The sequence below is a fragment of the Carettochelys insculpta genome, chromosome 3 (assembly GCF_033958435.1).
Source record: "Carettochelys insculpta isolate YL-2023 chromosome 3, ASM3395843v1, whole genome shotgun sequence".
NCBI lineage: Eukaryota > Metazoa > Chordata > Testudines > Carettochelyidae > Carettochelys > Carettochelys insculpta.
Genome location: NC_134139.1, coordinates 67458035 through 67476619, shown reverse-complemented (window position 1 = coordinate 67476619; position 18585 = coordinate 67458035). Strand labels below are relative to the sequence as shown.

General features: G+C 45.3%; 1 protein-coding gene across 1 annotated transcript in view; it reads left to right on the top strand.

The window, feature by feature from the left end:
• Positions 1-18585, top strand: part of CATSPERE (catsper channel auxiliary subunit epsilon) — a 63607-nt gene that overhangs the window by 14947 nt on the left and 30075 nt on the right. Inside the window, exons 5-7 of the mRNA XM_074988413.1 lie at positions 951-1207; positions 5484-5608; positions 12300-12739. Of these exons, the coding sequence (XP_074844514.1) occupies positions 951-1207; positions 5484-5608; positions 12300-12739 (822 nt within the window). The remainder of the gene's footprint in view (positions 1-950; positions 1208-5483; positions 5609-12299; positions 12740-18585) is intronic.

The window sequence follows — 18585 nt, the reverse complement described above, 5'->3', positions numbered from 1 at the left end:
GTGTTTACCATTTGCCCTATGTACAGAGTATGTGAGCATTGTTGGCACATGATGGCATATATGATGTTAGCTGAGGAACATGAGAATGTGCCCGTGATGTTCCTCATGTGCCCATGATGTTTCTCATGTTCCTCAACTAACATCATATATGCCATTGTATGCCAACAATGCTCACATACTATTTTTGGTTCTCTGTGCCTTACATATTGAGTCTGTTCTGGTATGGCTATGTTCTGAAGAAGCGGGTCCGTCCCATGAAAGCTCACCACCTAATAAATTATTTTGTTAGTCTTCAAAGTACTACTGGACTGCCTTTTTGCTTTGATAGAATATAGACTAACATGGCTATCTCTCTGTTATTATTTCCTGTTGTGGGTGCATTGGGCCTTGCTTCTGCTTGCCTCCTGCATCCATTCTTTTTCTTGCTTTGCTCCTGGCTGTTCCTTAGCACTGCTTTTGCTTCTGTTGACACCAGACTCCTGCCCAGTCCTTGATCCTTGTCTCTCCTCCAGTTCTTTCCCTTACATCTCACTTCCAGTCATCACTGTTACCAGTTTTGGCTCTGATTCCAGCCTCTGACTTCAGACCCTGTGACCTGTGGCTCTGGCACTGGACTCTGATGCTCAGCTTCAATTCCTGATTGTGACTTAGGTTTGACTGCTGACTGGTACTACCAATTGACACTGTTTCTGACCCTTGGCTTCATTCCCCAAGCTGAATGCTTGCTCTGCACCCTAGACATGACTCCTGCTCTGACTACTAGGCCAGGCCATTTACATACTAGTCCATAACGGTGGAGTTTAGTTAGTTACATCAGCTGAAGGGTTTTTTTTTAAACTTTTTAATTGAGATACTGGTATAATTTATGTAAAGCTTGAGAGGTGAATAGTTAAATAGTACATTTAAGATACTGTACAAACTAATAGATTTGTTCAATTTTTTTTGCACAGAGTGGAAGAAAATTAAGTACAGTTGCAATATGGACATCAAGTGAACAATATCTAGGATATGGTGGCAATGTGTTTATTAAAATTACAGATACAACAGAACTAAAAAAGGTCCTAGATTTGCCAGTGGCTGCTTCTTTGTCTATAGGCACTGTTTGCTATGACTCACGCCCATCTGAAGTTGCTTTGCTGATGGCCTGCATTGGATGCAGCTCCTCCAGGGCATTTTATCTGTCATCTTACAATGAAGACCGGGATTTGTGGGTCTTAAGACACTTTTCCTTAAACGCTCCTCCCCAAGGTTTTATGTTGATGGAATTTGTATATTCAGCATCACCATCTGTGCTGATGTGGGACAATGAGACTGTCTATTATAGCTATAAAAACAACACAATTAATGGATTTATAGGAGTATCTGAGTCACATGAGAAATTATCGGAACTATCTCAAGGAAGCAGTATTCATCAACTGGTTATTGGTTAAGTATATTACATTTTAAATACATAATCTGGGTGGAAGACAGCAACATCAGAAAAAAGGCGATCCCTGAACAGCTCTCTTTTTAAGTGATTGTAGCAGTTATGCATTTAATTACATTGATGGGGTCATAAGCAATGAAATGTATCATGTTTAGATAGCTAGGCACAGTTAAAATATAGTTAACAGAATTTTATCCTTCTCATGGATTCCTGTTATTGAGAATTGCATGCCAGAAACAGAAAAGCTTGAAACTGTCTAGCCAACAATATTTACTGGGGCAACACATGCATTTTTTCTGCAGACCAAGATTTGTAAAGGACTGCAACCACCCCTCACTTCCTCTGATCCCTACAAACAAGAGCTTAGAAATAACTTTGACACATTTTTCCCCATCATTTTCTCACCTTAGTGTTTTTAGTATCCTTAAGGACAAAAACTTCAGGGATAAGGGACTGGCTACAGAGGGGGTTTACCCAGCACAGGCACATCCACACAGCATGTTTACTGCTGGCACCACCCTCTGCTGAGAGCAAATTTGTGCGTGGCTATGCTAATTAGACACAGGAATATGCTAATGAGCGGCCATTTGCAATTGCAAGACTGCTCATTAGCATGGAGCTGCTGGGAGAGCAGCTCTGTGTAGACCCAGTCACAGTGAGCCTGAAGAAGACAGAAGCTATACCTCAGCTTGCTTGGAAAGATCCCAGCACTCCAATGATCACTGCTGCTGGTACAGTCCTTCAAGCTGTTGACAAGTTCTGCTATCTTGGATGTGCAATGTCCTCTAGCATAAATGTGTATCATGATGTATCTGTTTGATTAGCCAAAGCCAGTGCTGCCTTTGAAAAATTAATCAAATACCTATGGAATGACCATGGTATTAAACTCCAGACCAAGGTCTCAGTTTATCAGACAGTTGTTCTTAGTATCCTGCTGTATGTCTCGGAGTTGTGGACAGTATATCACTGGCATGTTTTGAAACTCAGTCAGTTCCATATGAACTGTCTGAGGAAGATTGCCCACATGAATTGGTGGGACAAATTTCCTAACACAGAGGTTCTTAAACTATGTGGTGCCATGGGCATGGAAGAAATGTTTATGAACAAACAGTTTTGCTGGATTGGTCATGTTATTAGGATGGATGATACACGGATACAAAAGATGGTCTTCTATGGCCAGCTTGCTCATGGAAAGTGCTCTATCAGTGGTCAGTAAAAGCACTGTAAAGACATCTTAAAGGCCAACCTGAAGTCATGTGTCATATCTCCCAATGACCTGGAAACTCTAGTTCAGGGCAGATTGTCCTGGCGGCAAACACTGTACAGCCTTTTAATTTCTTTGAGAGTCAGTGTATCCAAGCACTACAGGAAAAGCATAGGCTCCAAAAAGAATGTACAACACCTGCAGTTGGTGGGTTTTTATGTGACATCTGGAATCAGTTCTGTTGATTAAGGGATTGATTTAGTCAGTCACCAATGGTGCCATAGAAGATGAGATCCATTGATCGACAGCTCAGTCCAAGATTTAAGCCCTTATAAGTCTTGTGCTGAGCAGGAATCTTTGATATTTGGTTCTAAGAAGCGTCATTGTATCTTGTCTCCATTTGCCATTGCAGGTAGCCTTCTATGTCAGGACATTTACTGAGAGCAAGTTAGACTTCACCATTTTCCTTGCTGTAATCCACTGTAGAGCATGAGCTCTGTGATAAGATTCCTTGGTCTCTGGGAGGCCCTCTGGGATCCCCGGCTCTGTTCATCCTTTTTTCCTGGATTCAGGCTTATTCCTTGTATGACTCTTTTCTGGGTTCTGCTTGGCTCTTGGCTCTTGGCTCTTCTTCTACCTTTGTAGAAACTGGTCTTCTGGCCTTGTTCATCTGTTCAGCCTTCATGCAAAAACTTGATCTCCCATGAAATTCTGAAGGGACCTTGTCAGAGAGATCCATTCCTCTTGGCTGAAAAGATTATTCAAAAAAATTACATTATTATTATTACTATTATTATTATTATTATTATTATTATTCCTATGTGTTTGACACCTGGCAGAGGTTATAGTAATTCACAGACTCCTAATATTCTACTCGATTCAACTATACATCTCTGTAATACGTGCATAACTGACATACATAGCACTGCTTTTAGGAGTCCCACACTTGCCTTCAACATGTAGATATGACGCCTCTTTTGAGAGAACGGTCATTGAAGTATTAATTGAATAGTTGTGGGATGTGGTATGAGAAGGACATCACACCGATCCCAAGTGCAGATGATGACATAATCTATGAGATGCCAGTGCTTCGATCAAGAATGTTGCCATGATGTCTTCAGTTTGCTTTTCTGGCGGAACAGGGTGTTTGTGGTGATGCGCTCATGTTCTGCACATTTCGTAAGGAGGAGCATTCCATTGCAATTGCTGTTGCCAACTCCTTCTTTCCCAATGTTAGTCTGTCAGAGATCTGCATCTCTTCTGCCCTGGCATTGAAATCCCCTCAGAGAATAATCTTATCTTCTTTGGCTATGTCTTTCAGGACTGTATCCAGTCAGATGTAGAACTTCTCCTTCATGTCATCTTTGGCATCTAGAGTTGATGCATAAGGACTGAGGACACTTACCTCTTGCTTTTTGGTAAGCTTCAAATGGAAAGTCATGAAACTAGTCATGACTAGTGCTGATGACTGCTGGACCGATCACTGTCTTATTAGATCTACAATGGCAATTAGGATTGTCACCAAATGGAGAAGTCAGAGGAAACAGAGCTGATGAAAGATCAGTATGCAAGGCTTGAAAGACCCCTCAGACAAAATGACTTCCAGATAGCACTCCAGAGGAAGCTGTCAACAGCACACCCTGAAGATGTAGAAGAATACTGGTGTCAATTGCAAAATGCCATCATTGGAGATTGTGGAGAAACCATTGGCTACCAGACCAGGAAGCACCAGGACTGGTTTGATGAGAACACTGTAGAAATAGAACACTTGATTGAGGCAAAAAGGAAAGCCTTCAGGGCCTGGCAAAGCGACATCAATTGCATGATGAAGAGATAAGCACATGCCAAGGTCAAGGCAGAAGTCTAACATAAAACAAGGTCTCTGAAAAACCAGTGGCGAAATGAGAAGGCATGAAAACTTCAGCATTTCACAGACATCCATAATACGAGAGATTTCTTCAATGCTACCAAAACTGTTTATGGACCCAAAACCCATGGAATCAATCCCCCAAGATCAAAGGATGGTACCCAGTTCTTGAAAGACAATGAAGCCATTGCTTCTCGCTGGAGGGGACGCTCTAGTGTGCTCTTGAACTGCCCCTCCACCACAGTCCTAGAATCCCTTGACCAAATCCATCAGCAACCACTTAAAGATGATCTTGCAACACTTCCTACCCTGAGTGAGGTCCAAGCTGCCATCAAAGCGATCAAGTGCAACAAGGCAACTGGATTGGATGAAATCCCCACTCAAGTCTTCAAAGAAGACAGACGAGAGCTCAGCAAACAGCTCCATCTCCTGATTCTCAAGATCTGGGGTAGGGAGCAAGTGCCATGAGATTTCAGAGACACACTGATTGTCAGTCTTTTCAAGAAGGGTGACAAGTTGGACTGTGGAAAGTATTGTGGCATATATCTTCTGTCAACAACAGGGAATATTTTAGCTTGAGCCCTTGCAAACTGACTCCTGCCACTCTCAGAAGAAATTCTCCCAGAATCCCATTGTGGGTTCTGGCCATTTCAAGGAACAATGAACATGATCTTCGCCACCTGTCAGTTGCAAGAAAAATATTGTGAATGAAGCCAAGCCTTATACCTGAGTTTCATTGACATGAACAAAGCATTCAACTCAGTCAATCACAGTGCCTTGTGGGCCATCCTCTCAAAGGTCAGCTGCCCCAAAAAATTCATTAGCATTTTAAAGCTGCTTCATGACAACATGACTGCCACAGTGTTGAACAACAATGCATCCCAAAGCGACCCCTTTGAGGTCAAAACGGGAGTCAAGCAAGGCTGCATCATTGCCCCATCGCTGTTCTGCATTTTTATCACCATGACCCTTCATCTTATTGACAGCAAGCTTCCAGATGGTGTGAAGATTGTTTATAGAATGAACAGAAAGCTTTTCAACCCCAGGAGACTGAAAGCTAAAAGCAAGACCTCTGCAAACTTGATAATGGAGCTCCAGTACGTGGATGACAGTATGGTTGCTGCTCCTTCTCCCACAGCCCTTCAAAACATCTTAAGTGCCTTCACTGAAGCATGCAAGAATCTTGGCCTCACACTGAACTTTAGAAAGGCCAAGGTGCTCCACCAACCTTCACCAATGGGACAATCTGATGCATCTTCTATTGAAGTCAGTGGAGAACTGCTGGAAAATGTGGAGCACTTCCCATACCTTGGAAGTCATCTTTCCAGTAAAATCGATATTGATGCTGAAATCCAGCATTATCTGAGCTGTGCAAGCTCTGTTTTCACCTGCCTGAGACAAAGGGTCTTCGAGAACTGGGACATCTATCCCAAGACAAAGCTCCTTGCATACTATGCAGTGATTGTTCCAGTGCTACTGTATGCATGTGAAACCTGGACAACATACAAGCATCATTTGAAGGCACTTGTGAAGAATATCATCAACACTGCCTCAGGAAAATCCTAAATATCTCTTGGGAGGATAATTGTATGCCCACTAGCATCCTGCAAGAGTCAAACATGACCAGCATTGAAGCCATTATCATTCATTAACAACTTCATTGGACTGGTTACGCAGGTGGTGTCAGAGAGAGGGCTTTGGATTCTTTGGATGGGACACTGTTCCGGGCACAAGGATTATTGGGAAGAGATGGGGTCCACCTAACCAAGAGAGAAAGGAGCATTTTCTTGCATTTTCTAAGCTTACAAACTTAGCGAGGAGAGCTTTAAACTACGTTCACTGGGGGACGATGACCAAAACCCTGAGGGGAGAAAGGAACTTGGAGGCCAGGAAGAAATGCAAAGAGGAATGTACAACAAAAGTGGACTCCTGGTTCGAGTAGAGAGGGCGGGGAGATCGTCTAGTTATTTAAGATGTTTGTGCACCAATGCCAGAAGCCTGGGTAACAAGCAGGAGGAATTAGAAGCCCTGGCCCAGTCCAAGAGCTATGACTTGATTGGGATAACAGAGATTTGATGGGATGACTCGCATGACTGGAGTGCTGTCATGAAAGGGTATAAACTGTTCAGGAAGAACAGGCAAGGGAGAGAAGGAGGAGTAGTTGCACTGTATGTAAGAGAGCACTATGATTGCTTGGGACTCCAGTACATAGAGGGAGAAAAGCCTGTTGGGAATCTATGGGTAAAGCTTAGTGGTGTAGGCAGCACTGGAGATGGAGTGGTTGGTGTCTGTTACAGGCCACCAAATCAGGATGATGAGGTAGATGAGGCTTTTTTTGGACAACTGAGAGAAGTTTCCAGATCGCGGGCTCTCGTTATCATGGGGGACTTTAATTACCCTGACATCTGTTGGGAGACCAATACAGCGGTACACAAGTAGTCCAGGAAGTTTCTGGAGAATGTTGGGGATCACTTCTCGGTACAAGTGCTGAAGGACCTGACCAGAGGTTGTGCACAGCTCGACCTGCTGCTTACAAATGGAGGAACTACTAGGGAAGGTAGAGGTGGGTGACAACCTGGGAAGCAGTGATCATGAGATGGTAGACTTCAGGATCCTGACCAAAGGAAGGAAAGAGAGCAGCAAATTACACACCTTGGACTTCAGAAAAGCAGACTTTGACTCCTTCAGGAACCTGATGGGTAGAATCCCCTGGGATGCTACCATGAAGGGAAAAGGAGTCCAGGAAAACTGGCAGTATTTTAAGGAAGCCCTATTGAAGGCACAGAAAGAAACCGTCCTGATGCTCAGCAAGAGAAGTAAATATGGTAGGAGACCAGACTGGCTTACTGGGGAAATCCTTGGAAAATTTAGGTGCAAAAAGGGAGCTTACAAAAAGTGGAAACTTGGACAGATGTCTAGGGAGGGATATAAAGGTATAGCTCAAGAATGTAAGGCAGTTATCAGGAAAGCAAAAGCGCAACTGGAATTGCGATTTGCGAGGAATGTGAAGGATAACAAGAAAAGTTTCTACAGGCATGTTAGCAAGAAGAAGGTGATCAGAGAGGGTGTGCGACCCCTACTGGATGAGGGAGGTAACCCAGTGACAGATGATGTAGGGAAAGCTGAAGTACTTAATGCTTTCTTTGTCTCTGTCTTCACAGACAAGGACAGCTCCCAGACTAATATGATAAGTGATGCACTGTAGGATGAAGGTGGACAGCCTTTGGTGGGGAAAGAACAGGTTAGGAGCTATCTGAAAAAGCTAAACTTACATAAATCCATGGGCCTGGACCTAATTCATCTGAGGGTTCTGAGGCAGTTGGCCTATGTCATTGACAAGCCCTTGGCCATTATCTTGGAAAAGTTGTGGAGATTGGGAGAGATCCCAGATGATTGGAAAGAGGCAAATGTAGTGCCCATCTTTAAAAAAGGGAAGAAGGATGATCCAGGGAAGTATAGGCCGGTCAGTCTTACATCAGTCCCTGGAAAAATCATGGAGGGACTCCTCAAGGTAGTCATTTTGAGGCACTTGGAAGAGGTGAGAGTGATCAGGAACAGTCAGCATGGATTCATGAAGGGCAAGTCATGCCTGACCAATCTGATTAGTTTCTACGATGAGATAATTGACACTGTAGGTAGGGAAAAATCAATGGATGTGATTTATCTTGACTTTAGCAAAGCTTTTGATATAGTCTCCCACAATATTCTTGTCAGCAAGTTAAAGGAATGTGGATTGGATAAATGAACCATAAGATGGATAGAAAGCTGGCTAGAAGGTCAGGCCCAGCGGGTAATGATCAACGGCTCAATGTCAGGATGGCGGTTGGTTTCTAGTGGAGTGCCCCAAGGTTCGGTTCTGGGTCCTGTTCTGTTCAACATATTTATCAGTGACCTGGATGAGGGGTTGGATTGCATCCTCAGCAAGTTTGCGGATGACACTAAGCTAGGGGGAGAGGTAGATATGCTGGAGGGTAGGGACAGGGTCCACAGTGACTTAGACAAATTGGAAGATTGGGCTGCAAGAAATCTGATGAGGTTCAATAAGGACAAGTGCAGAGTCCTGCACGTGGGCCGGAAGAATCCCAAGCATTGTTACAGGCTGGGGTCCGACTGGCTCAGTAGTACTTCTGCAGAAAAGGACCTGGGAGTTGTAGTGGACGAGAAGCTGGACATGAGTCAACAGTGTGCCATTGTAGCTAAGCAGGCTAATGGCATATTAGGTTGCATCAAGAGGAGCGTTGCCAGTAGATCCAGAGAAGTGATTATTCTTCTTTATTTGGCTTTGCTGAGGCTGCATCTGGAGTACTGTGTCCAGTTCTGGGCCCCCAGTTATAGGAAGGATGTGGACATACTGGAGAGGGTCCAGTGGAGGGCTACCAAAATAATTAGGGGCTGGAGCATATGACCTATGAAGAAAGGTTGAGGGAATTGGGACTGTTTAGTCTGCAGAAGAGAAGACTGAGGGGGGACTTGATAACAGCCTTCAACAGACTGAAGGGAAGTTGCAGGGAGGCTGTTCGCAGTGGTCACAGATGGCAGAACACAGAAAATGGTCTCAAGTTGCAGTTGAGAAGGTCCAGGTTGAACATTAGGAAAAACTTTTTCACTAGGAGGGTGGTGAAGCATTGGAATGGTCTACCCAGGGAAGTAGTGGAATCTCCATCCCTGGAAGTGTTTAAGCCTCACCTCAACAAAGCCCTGGCTGAACTGATCTGATGGGTTTGGTCCTGCCAAGGGCAGGGGGCTAGACTTGATAGCTTTTTTAGGTCTCTTCCAGCTCTATTGTTCTATGATTCTATGACTGGTCATGTTGTTCAGATGTCTGATCAGTGCCTCCCAAAACAGATTCTGTTTTCTGAATTGAAGGATGGACAGAGGAGCATTGGGGCCCAGCGGAAGTGATATAAGGTCATGCTGAAGGCACATATGAAAAAGTGCAACATTGGTGTTGATTTGAGAGAACTTTGCCCAAGATCGTCGCCACTGGAAAATGGTAATTTGTGACAGGGTGGCACAATTAGAGAGGTCCCTCTGCAGTGCAGACAAAGAGTGGCAGAGAAGAAGAAAAGTGCATCAAAAACTGTCCCAGGCCCCTTAAACAGCACCAAGACCTGCCTCTTTTGCAATAAGATCTGTGGCTCCAGAACTGGGCTGATCAGCCGTCAATGATCTCACAAATAGGAGGTTGACATGAAAACATCTTACACGTTTTCGAGTGACCACCAAGAAAAAGAACGGAATGTGGATTTACTGCTTGCTTATTTCATAGGAGTGTTGATCTGCGTAGGCAGCACTTGAGGAGAAGGGAATATATTAACTGCAGTTCTTTGCAGTAATTCAGAAAATTTTGCTTCAGAGGAGGAACATCTCATTTAGAATGATTTATAAAGCTGAGTGGCAACAGATTTTCTATTAGGAAACCCATAAGGATTTATTTAGCAGCAATATCTGCAAATCACCTTCCCATCAAGGGCCACTCTGTATTTTCTCAATCTATAGATGACCAGGACCTTAGGCAAGGTGGGCAAATACCGGCCTGTTGGCTGGATCCAGTCCGCTACATGGATTCCACAACCTACCCTCCTCTCCTGCCAGTATAAAGTCCTACTGCTCTGAGATAGTGTATTGGCAAAGGAACTGAGAGATGTTTAAGTCTACTGTGCCATCGGGGTTGGGGGAGATATGAGGACATCTAGAGCACAGGCCTGGCCTGAATAGCTGCAGCTGGCCAAGAGAATTCAGTCTCACACACATAAGGTATGTGCACTCTGAGAGCAGTCTTTGTGAATTACTTGTTTCAGAGAACCACTATTATTGTAAAATAAGTAACCACTCTGCAATGGAGAAAAATATTCCATCTGTAGTATGATGGAGTTTCTGGGCACAGCTGAGAAAATCAATCCAGGGTAGAATTGCTTAAATCCAGGCCACTTGCAGCCCCAGGATCTGATTTCCTTTTCACTTAAGGGCAAATAAAACCAGCCACAAAAGTATCTCTGACAGCGCATGTGGCCAGCTAGAAGCCACATAATCAAACCTGCAGATGCTTCAGCTGCTGCACAAGCCCAGACCAACAACCCCCTACTCAGGAGAGAGGTATTTAAAACCTATTTCACCAAATCCACACAGATTCTTCCAGGCCCCAAAAGGTCCAGCCACAGTCCCCAGTCAATACACACTTGGATTTTACCCAAAACAATATGTAGTGCCAATCTTTTAGAAACTAAAATCTAGAGGTTTATTAACAAAGATAGAAAGAACAAGGTAAGAGAAAAATTGTTTAAGTGATATTTTACATACATCAATCAACTGATGCAGGCAAGCGATGTTATATGCTGATTCTTGAAAGTTTCTGAAAGTACACCCCATAAGGGGTATGATTCCAGGTTACATAGTCTTAGTTACTGGAACACTGAAGAACTGGAACACTGGATTACTGAATCCAGAACTGGAACACTGAATTCTGGAACTCTAACTGGTCACTGTCAGGGCCCTCTTATAGTTTTCAAGTAGAGGGAAAAAGTCCTTTCTTCTTCCCATAGGCTCTTGTGAGTCAGGGTCATCTGACCCAGGTGGACCACTGTGTCAAACTGCCATTGGTTGCTGGTTTTGCTAGCATGTCCCAGTCCATTTGCATAATATGTGGCATGGATGTCTGGGCATCTGATTTCAATTCCATTGCTCAGCCCATGTCACCTGACCAGTGGGCTGCTTTCCATTGACAGGTCCCAAATTCCTGAGATGTGTATTCAATGTCTGAGCCTTTGTTTTCAGTCCATCATCATGGTTAGTGTGGTGATCTCACCTCCTCTTGTGAAACTTGTTACTAAAACATTTCTAATACTAATAGCTATAGAGCCAATATCTATAACTTCACATACAAACATGGCACAGACATACAAGTCACATAAATACATTTAGGGCATTAGGAGCTTTCATTAGACACCTCACTTGGCCCACCTAGCACAAGAATTGGTACCACTATGTACAATGGTGACAGAAATGGCTTCCATATCCAGTTTTAAAAAATCCAGTAACATAACACCATCATCAAATCTTACTCCTGAGGGTGACCCAGGGCTGGAAACTGGAGGAAGGGAAGGGACAGAAAAATAGGAAACGGGTTGTTGTAGGAGTTTCTTTAACTTTCTATTCCTGGGAAAACTTTTCTATTGTCTGTACTGTTACAGACAGTTGCTGACATGTATTTTGAAATAAATTACCAAAATAATTTAAATTAGCATGATTAAGTATTGCTATTTTGATAAATATACAGAATTTTAACATTTTGTGCACAGAATTTTTAATTTTTATTTTTTTTTGGCTAAGAATTCCCCAGGAATAATAAAATATATTTGATAACAAATTGATGCATATTATGTAAGCTTTCATTGATTAAAAATACAGAAATGCGTATCTTCAGGTTTGGGGGAAAAAAACATTGAAAATTGTGAACCAGGTGTTGCTCATCTCTGCACCATCATCGTCAACATAAATCTGGTTGTTCGCTCCTATTCTACCACATCCATGCAGCCTCACTTACTCCCTGAAAGATCCTAAAACACTTCATTATTTAGATACAGCGTCATGTGTGATGGAGGACAGCACCCAGAAAGGCACAGATCACATGGTATGACAGTATAATGAAGAAATTTTGGCTAGAATTGAATGCATATATTTGTGGAAAGTACAACAGAAATAAAAAAACAAATCTATGTTTTTTAAATAATTGGTATTTTCATAATCACTATGGACATTTGAAATAGAAAGATAAAGATAACTTTTCTTTTTCCTTCCTGCAGACTATTTCGGGAACAGTGTGATAAAGATGAAAAACAATATCATGTATTTTTTAAAAGTTGAAATGAAAGATGCTGTGGAACTCCCTAGATGGGAGAAGGAAGACAAAAGCACAGTGCTTTACCTGAATCCATCTGGTAACCTATATATACTGTTTGTCAATGGTTCAAATATACAGCGTGAGGACTATCCCTTAAAAACTGAAGTAATTAGTAGCACACTAGGTTTTGAAGGTGTTTGCCCATATATAGTATTTAAGCACAGCATGAATTTAAATGTCTATTATCTGGATATGGGTGATGAAGTGACATTTTGGGCTCAAATAGTCTATATGGAGAATCTGGGTTTATCAACAGATGTGGAAATCTACAGGCCAGAATTGTTGATGCAGACAACAAATGTTGATTATGAGCAAGCTCATGGAATCTGTACTAAAAACCAGGTAAGTTTTATGAAAATGGTTCCTGTGTAAAATAAAATTTGATTTCTAAGTAGAGTATATTCAGCATATTTTGGAGTACACATCTGCGTATAGACTTCCATTCTTTATGGGCAGCTGTAATAGTTCCTGTGTGTATGTTCAAGAGAAAGGGAGGGACTGCTTCTCTTCTCCACAAATTCCTCCTGGTAGACTAGCTGCTCCTGCACCCGTAGAACAGAGCATCTGCCAGCATCTATCCAAGCTGAATCAGCCCTTAATTTTCTGATACATTAAATAAAATTAAACTTTGCAGTTTAAATATGATTATTATCTTTGTAGTTTAAAAGGATAAGGAACTAGTTTTAGAAGCATAATTTTGGGATTCACCTCAACTTGATGGAACACAAATACCCTGTGGCTTTGCAGAAGTACAATTACAAATTAAGGGATACAGATTTAAAAAAGTTTGTTCCCCAAGAGTGGAAAGCACCTGATTTAGTAAAGGGTTTTATTTGAATAAGGGCTTTTCTTTACCGGGGGTATGTTGTGAATTCTAAAGTGTATTAATATGTTGTACATTAATATGGCCACATAGACCCTGCCGGTGTGCACTGTTTGTCATGCACTTTAATGACGCACCATGTTAAAACACTCTAAGAACCCTTTAGTACTGTATAGCCATGTCTACACTAGCTGGCTATTTCGAAGTAGCCGGGCCAACTTCGAAATAGCGCCCGCCGTCTCTATACGTGCCAAGCGCTATTTCAAAGTTGAAATCAACGTAAGGCGGCGAGACGTCGAAGTCGCTATCCTCATCAGGAGATGGCAATAGCACCCTACTTCGATGCTGAACGTCAAAGTAGGGCATGTGTAGACGATCCGCGTCCCGCAACATCGAAATAGCGGGGTCCTCCATGGCGGCCATCAGCTGAGGGGTTGAGAGACGCTCTGTCCAGCCCCTGAGCTCTATGGTCGCCACGTGCAGCAGCCCCTTAAAGCTCCCTGCCCCCTTATTTCCTGTGCAGGAAGCTGAGAGCGCGTGCAGGCAGCAGCACACAAACAAGCCCAGCCTGCACGTTCTCATGAGCCCCAACCCATCACCCACCACCCATGGCATCCAGCCAGCCCCCCAAGTGCCCACAGGGCATCCCCCAAGGTGTAGCCAGACAAAGTCTCCCCCTTACAAGCCAGCTTGCGCGCTGCCCTCCCCCTCCACTGAGGAGCACACAGGGCACGGAAACGGCTGCTGACAGCACAGTCTTTGATGCCTCTGACTGAGGCCCAGATGTGCTAGCTTATCGTGACCCTGAGAAACAGAAAGTACAGATAGAAGGCTAACAGGCCAAACTGTCAACAAGGGTTGCGGGGGAACCTCAGGAAATCACCCCAGCTGGCATTGATGAATTTGATGCACACACACACACATACCATCCCAGAAGAGGAAGTCCCCGCCCACACAAAAAGAATGTCCTGTACTCCTAAATTGCTTATCTCCTGTCTTACAAGTGCAAATTAAGTAAGAAATGCCCTTGTAACAAACTGGCATCACAAAAGACAGACCAGTATGATCTGGCACCTTAGATAAGAAAGAGAATACGTAACCCAAAAGTGGTATAAAAGGTGGGTCCAGCAGAACTCTAACTTTGAGTGCATTCCACCAACTACCTGCTGGTCGGGTCAGGTGATTGCCTCCCGAGGTCCACAACTGGGGACGCCCAACCTCGTATTCGTCTTTCCGCGGAATTGAGTGACCAATCCGGCTTGGCTACGCTGGTATCGAGAGACGCAGAGAGGGTAAGATATACCCATGCTAGGTCTCTGTTAGATGCTCCCCTGCAGCACCTATTTTGATGTAGTGCTGTCCTACGTTGACATTGAATGTCGATGGCACCAGCCCTGGAGGATGTGTAGACGCTACTCGTCGAAATAGCTTATTTCAATTTCACTACATCGAAATAAGCTATTTCGATGTACCATCCCAGTGTAGACATAGCATATATGAGCAGGGCCTACAAAGACCATTTAAGGTGCAACATATAAGTATGCTTTAGAAATCACACCTGTGGGGTACACAGACAATTTCTGAGGAAATTAGGAGTTCTTCTTCGAGTGGTCCCCATGAGTGCTCCACAGTAGGTGTTGGGCTCGCCCGGCGCTGCAGATCGGAATTCTTCTAGCAGTTTCCACTGGATCGCGCATACGCCGATGCGCACCGCTCCCTTGCGCACCCCTGGCCATGTGCGCGATCCAGTCCCCGCCAGTTCCTTCTCAACCGCCAACAGCTGCAGACGGAATCCACTGCGGCTCTAAAGCCTGAGACAGATAAGATAGTTGTTTTTACTTGTTAGCTCGTTGTTTTTACTATTATACAAAAAAAAAACCAAAAAAACAAAAGAAGAAGCAAAAAAAAAAAAACTTACAAAATAGTAGACAGAAGAGGAACGGAGGGAGAGGAGCGGACAAAGAAGGCTGTTTAAGCTGTCCGTTACCCTGAAGGCCGTGAATGTTATTTGGTTTGCAGAATGCACTGATTAGCGGCTAAGTACCCTATTAACAGTAAAGACTCACCGCGATGTCTTCCTCGGGGTTTAAGAAGTGTGAGTCATGCCGCGAGGCTATGCCGGCCTCTGATGGGCATAGTAAGTGCATTTGTTGCCTGGGGGAGTCCCATGTTACGCAGAAGTGTTCACACTGCGCTAAGCTTACAGCCAGGGCTAGGAAGGACAGAGAGATGAGGCTCAAAATTATCTTGTTTGATAAGACCCTTCAGCCTGAGCCGCTGGAGAAGCCTCACACAGAAGGGCCCTCTGGGTCGTATAAAAGGAAGGCGGTGTCATTGACCCCCTCTGCGCAAAAGAAGAAGAAACTCTCCCTGGCTCGATCCTTGCCGGCGGTTTCAGCGAGCAGGACGAGCGGAACGCAGAGCCCTCAGCTGCGGGCTGATGAAAGCGGCAGCGGGGTCGCGCAAGTGGCCGAGGCCAGGCCTCCAACTATGCAGCAGTTGGCACTCAGGGCGCCGCGGGCGCCAGCGCGGCAAGCACTGGAATCGGCGGCACCGCCTCACACGGCACCAGCTATCACGGCACCGATGGCACAGGGGCACCCAGCACGGGGCCCAGCGGCGCCAGAGGAAGCTACCCGCGCGGCACCACTCACGACGGTACCGAGCGCGGCACCAACAGTGGGGCAGATATCCCCGGCACGGGAGGGGGCGGCGCCCATCCTGCAGGGGCAGGGGAAAGGTAGAGCCAAAACCCGACACCTCAGTCCATCTCCAGACAGGGCTGCAATGCAAGTATCACCCAGCCCCCCCTCCCCCCGCCGAGACACACACCGCGTCACCGGGCAGCAACTCCACCAGCCTATTCCGGACCTCCCTCTCCGTTCCTCCAACCACCTTCACCTTGGCTCGGGCCACCTTCACCCTTTTTGGGCATGGATCCCTATGAGTACTATCACAAACCAGCTTCACCATTATCAATATCCTCACGGAGATCCCACTCTCCCAGACATCATGGGTCCACACTCCGATCAAGGTCCAGGTCTCCATCACCGGGCCCTTGTCCATGTTGTTATGGCCGTCCTCATCATACTGAACACCAACATCGGAGGTCTAGATCCAGGGGCAGATCCCCTCCCACTCCTCGCCAATACCCCCGTGTACACTCTCGCTCTGGGAGAGGAATGCAGCTGTCCCAGGGGGAATTAGGTCCAGAGTCCCGAGACTTTCCTTCACAGCCACGAAGGAGCCAACATACCAGCAAACTCGGGAGCCAGAGGACTTGGGGGAGGCTTATCCTAGTGGCTCCTCCTCATCCTCCCCAGATAAGGCACTTGTCCCCGGGGATGTCTCCCCTCCGGATGACCTTAAGCAATTCCAAGAGCTGTTCAAAAGAGTAGCATACACGCAGGACATTCAAATGGACCTGCGGGGCCTCAACCGATACTTGCGCAAGCAGCGCTTCCGGATGATTACAGTTGCCTCCATACTTACAGCACTGGATGATGGAGACTGGTTTGCAGCCCTCGACTTACAAGATGCTTACTTTCATATAACAATCCACCCGGCACACAGGAGAAGCATCATAAACTCCTGAAAAATTTGAGACCCCCGGCTTCATCTAAAATCGCTATTCCACTGGACGAAGCCATTATGGAGTCAGCCACTAACATATGGCAGACTCCAGCCTCTATTCCGCCTATGAATAAAAGGGCAGATAAGAAATACTTCGTCCCAGCCAAGGGCATAGAATTCCTGTTTAGCCACCCACAGCCCAATTCTTTGGTGGTCGAATCATCCCAGCAGAGGTCGAAAACGCCTCAGTACAAATCGGGGGGCGGGGGGGGTCAGATAAAGATGCTAAGAAATTAGAGCTGTTCGGCAGGAAGGTCTACTCCTCCTCTACCTTATTATTGAGAATGGCAAACTACACGGCACATTTATCAAACCATAACTTTGACAATTACACTAGACTCACCTATCTCATGGATTCCCTCCCGGAGGACAAGAAGCCAGTGTTAAAGGTGATTGTCCAGGAGGGCTATGCGGCCTCACCAACGGGAGTTCAAATTGCCCTGGACGTGGCGGACACAGTGGCACGTTCAACAGCCGCAGCAGTGGTAATGCGTAGGGAATCCTGGCTCCAGACGTCTGGTATCCCCAGAGATCTACAGGTGAAGATTGTGGATCTTCCCTTCAACAAGCAAAAGCTGTTTGCAGAATCAACCGACTTGGTCCTCCATTCTAGCAAAGATTTGAGGGCCACACTTAAGACCTTGGGTATCTACACTCCTCCATACAAGAAAAAGAAATTCTATCCTCAGCAAAGGCGCTATGCTTACCAACCACAACGTGCACAATATCAGTGAGGCTATCACCAAGGGCACCATCAACAGCAACAACAGTACAGGGCCCCCAGGCGACGTTCTCAACAAAGTCACACAACCTCGGGGCAAGCCCAGAGGCAGCAAGTTTGACGGGTACGTCGAGGACTGCACTATCAACACCATCGCTCAATGCCACTCTCACCTCATGTTCCATCATCGTCTCAAACTGTTCTACTCCCAATGGCAAAATATCACAACAGACAAATGGGAGCTGGAGATTATAGCCACGCGTTACACAATTCCCTTCCAGTCACTACCACCGACGAAACCCCCCACCCAGCCTCTTCTCAGGGACCCTTCTCACGAGGCGAGGCTGAAGCAGGAGGTAGATCACCTCATGTTCATAGGGGCAGTGGAAAGAGTACCAGAACAATTCCAAGGGAAAGGTTTTTACTCACGCTACTTCCTAACAGAGAAGAAAACAGGAGGCTGGAGGCCGATTTTGGACCTACGGGGCCTCAACCGATACTTGCGCAAGCAGCGCTTCCGGATGATTACAGTTGCCTCCATACTTACAGCACTGGACGATGGAGACTGGTTTGCAGCCCTCGACTTACAAGACGCTTACTTTCATATAACAATCCACCCGGCACACAGATACTTCCTCCGCTTCACGGTCAGTGGGGAGCATTTCCAATACAGGGTTCTTCCGTTCGGCCTATCCTCGGCACCCAGAGTCTTTACCAAAGCCCTGGCAGTGGTATCAGCCTACCTGCACAGGCAGGGCATGTTTATTTTTCCATATCTGGATGACTGCCTCCTGAAAGGGGCCTCAAAGACAGAGGTCCTACACATGATACGCGTCACCGGGAACACGTTTACTTCACTGGGCCTAGTTATCAACCTTGCAAAGTCAAAGACCGAACCCACGCAAGATATAGAGTTCATAGGGGCGTGCATAAACTCTATCACATCAAGAGTATACCTGCCCGACACCCGCTTCCGCACCATCAAATCCTTGGTGCAAGTCATGATGTACA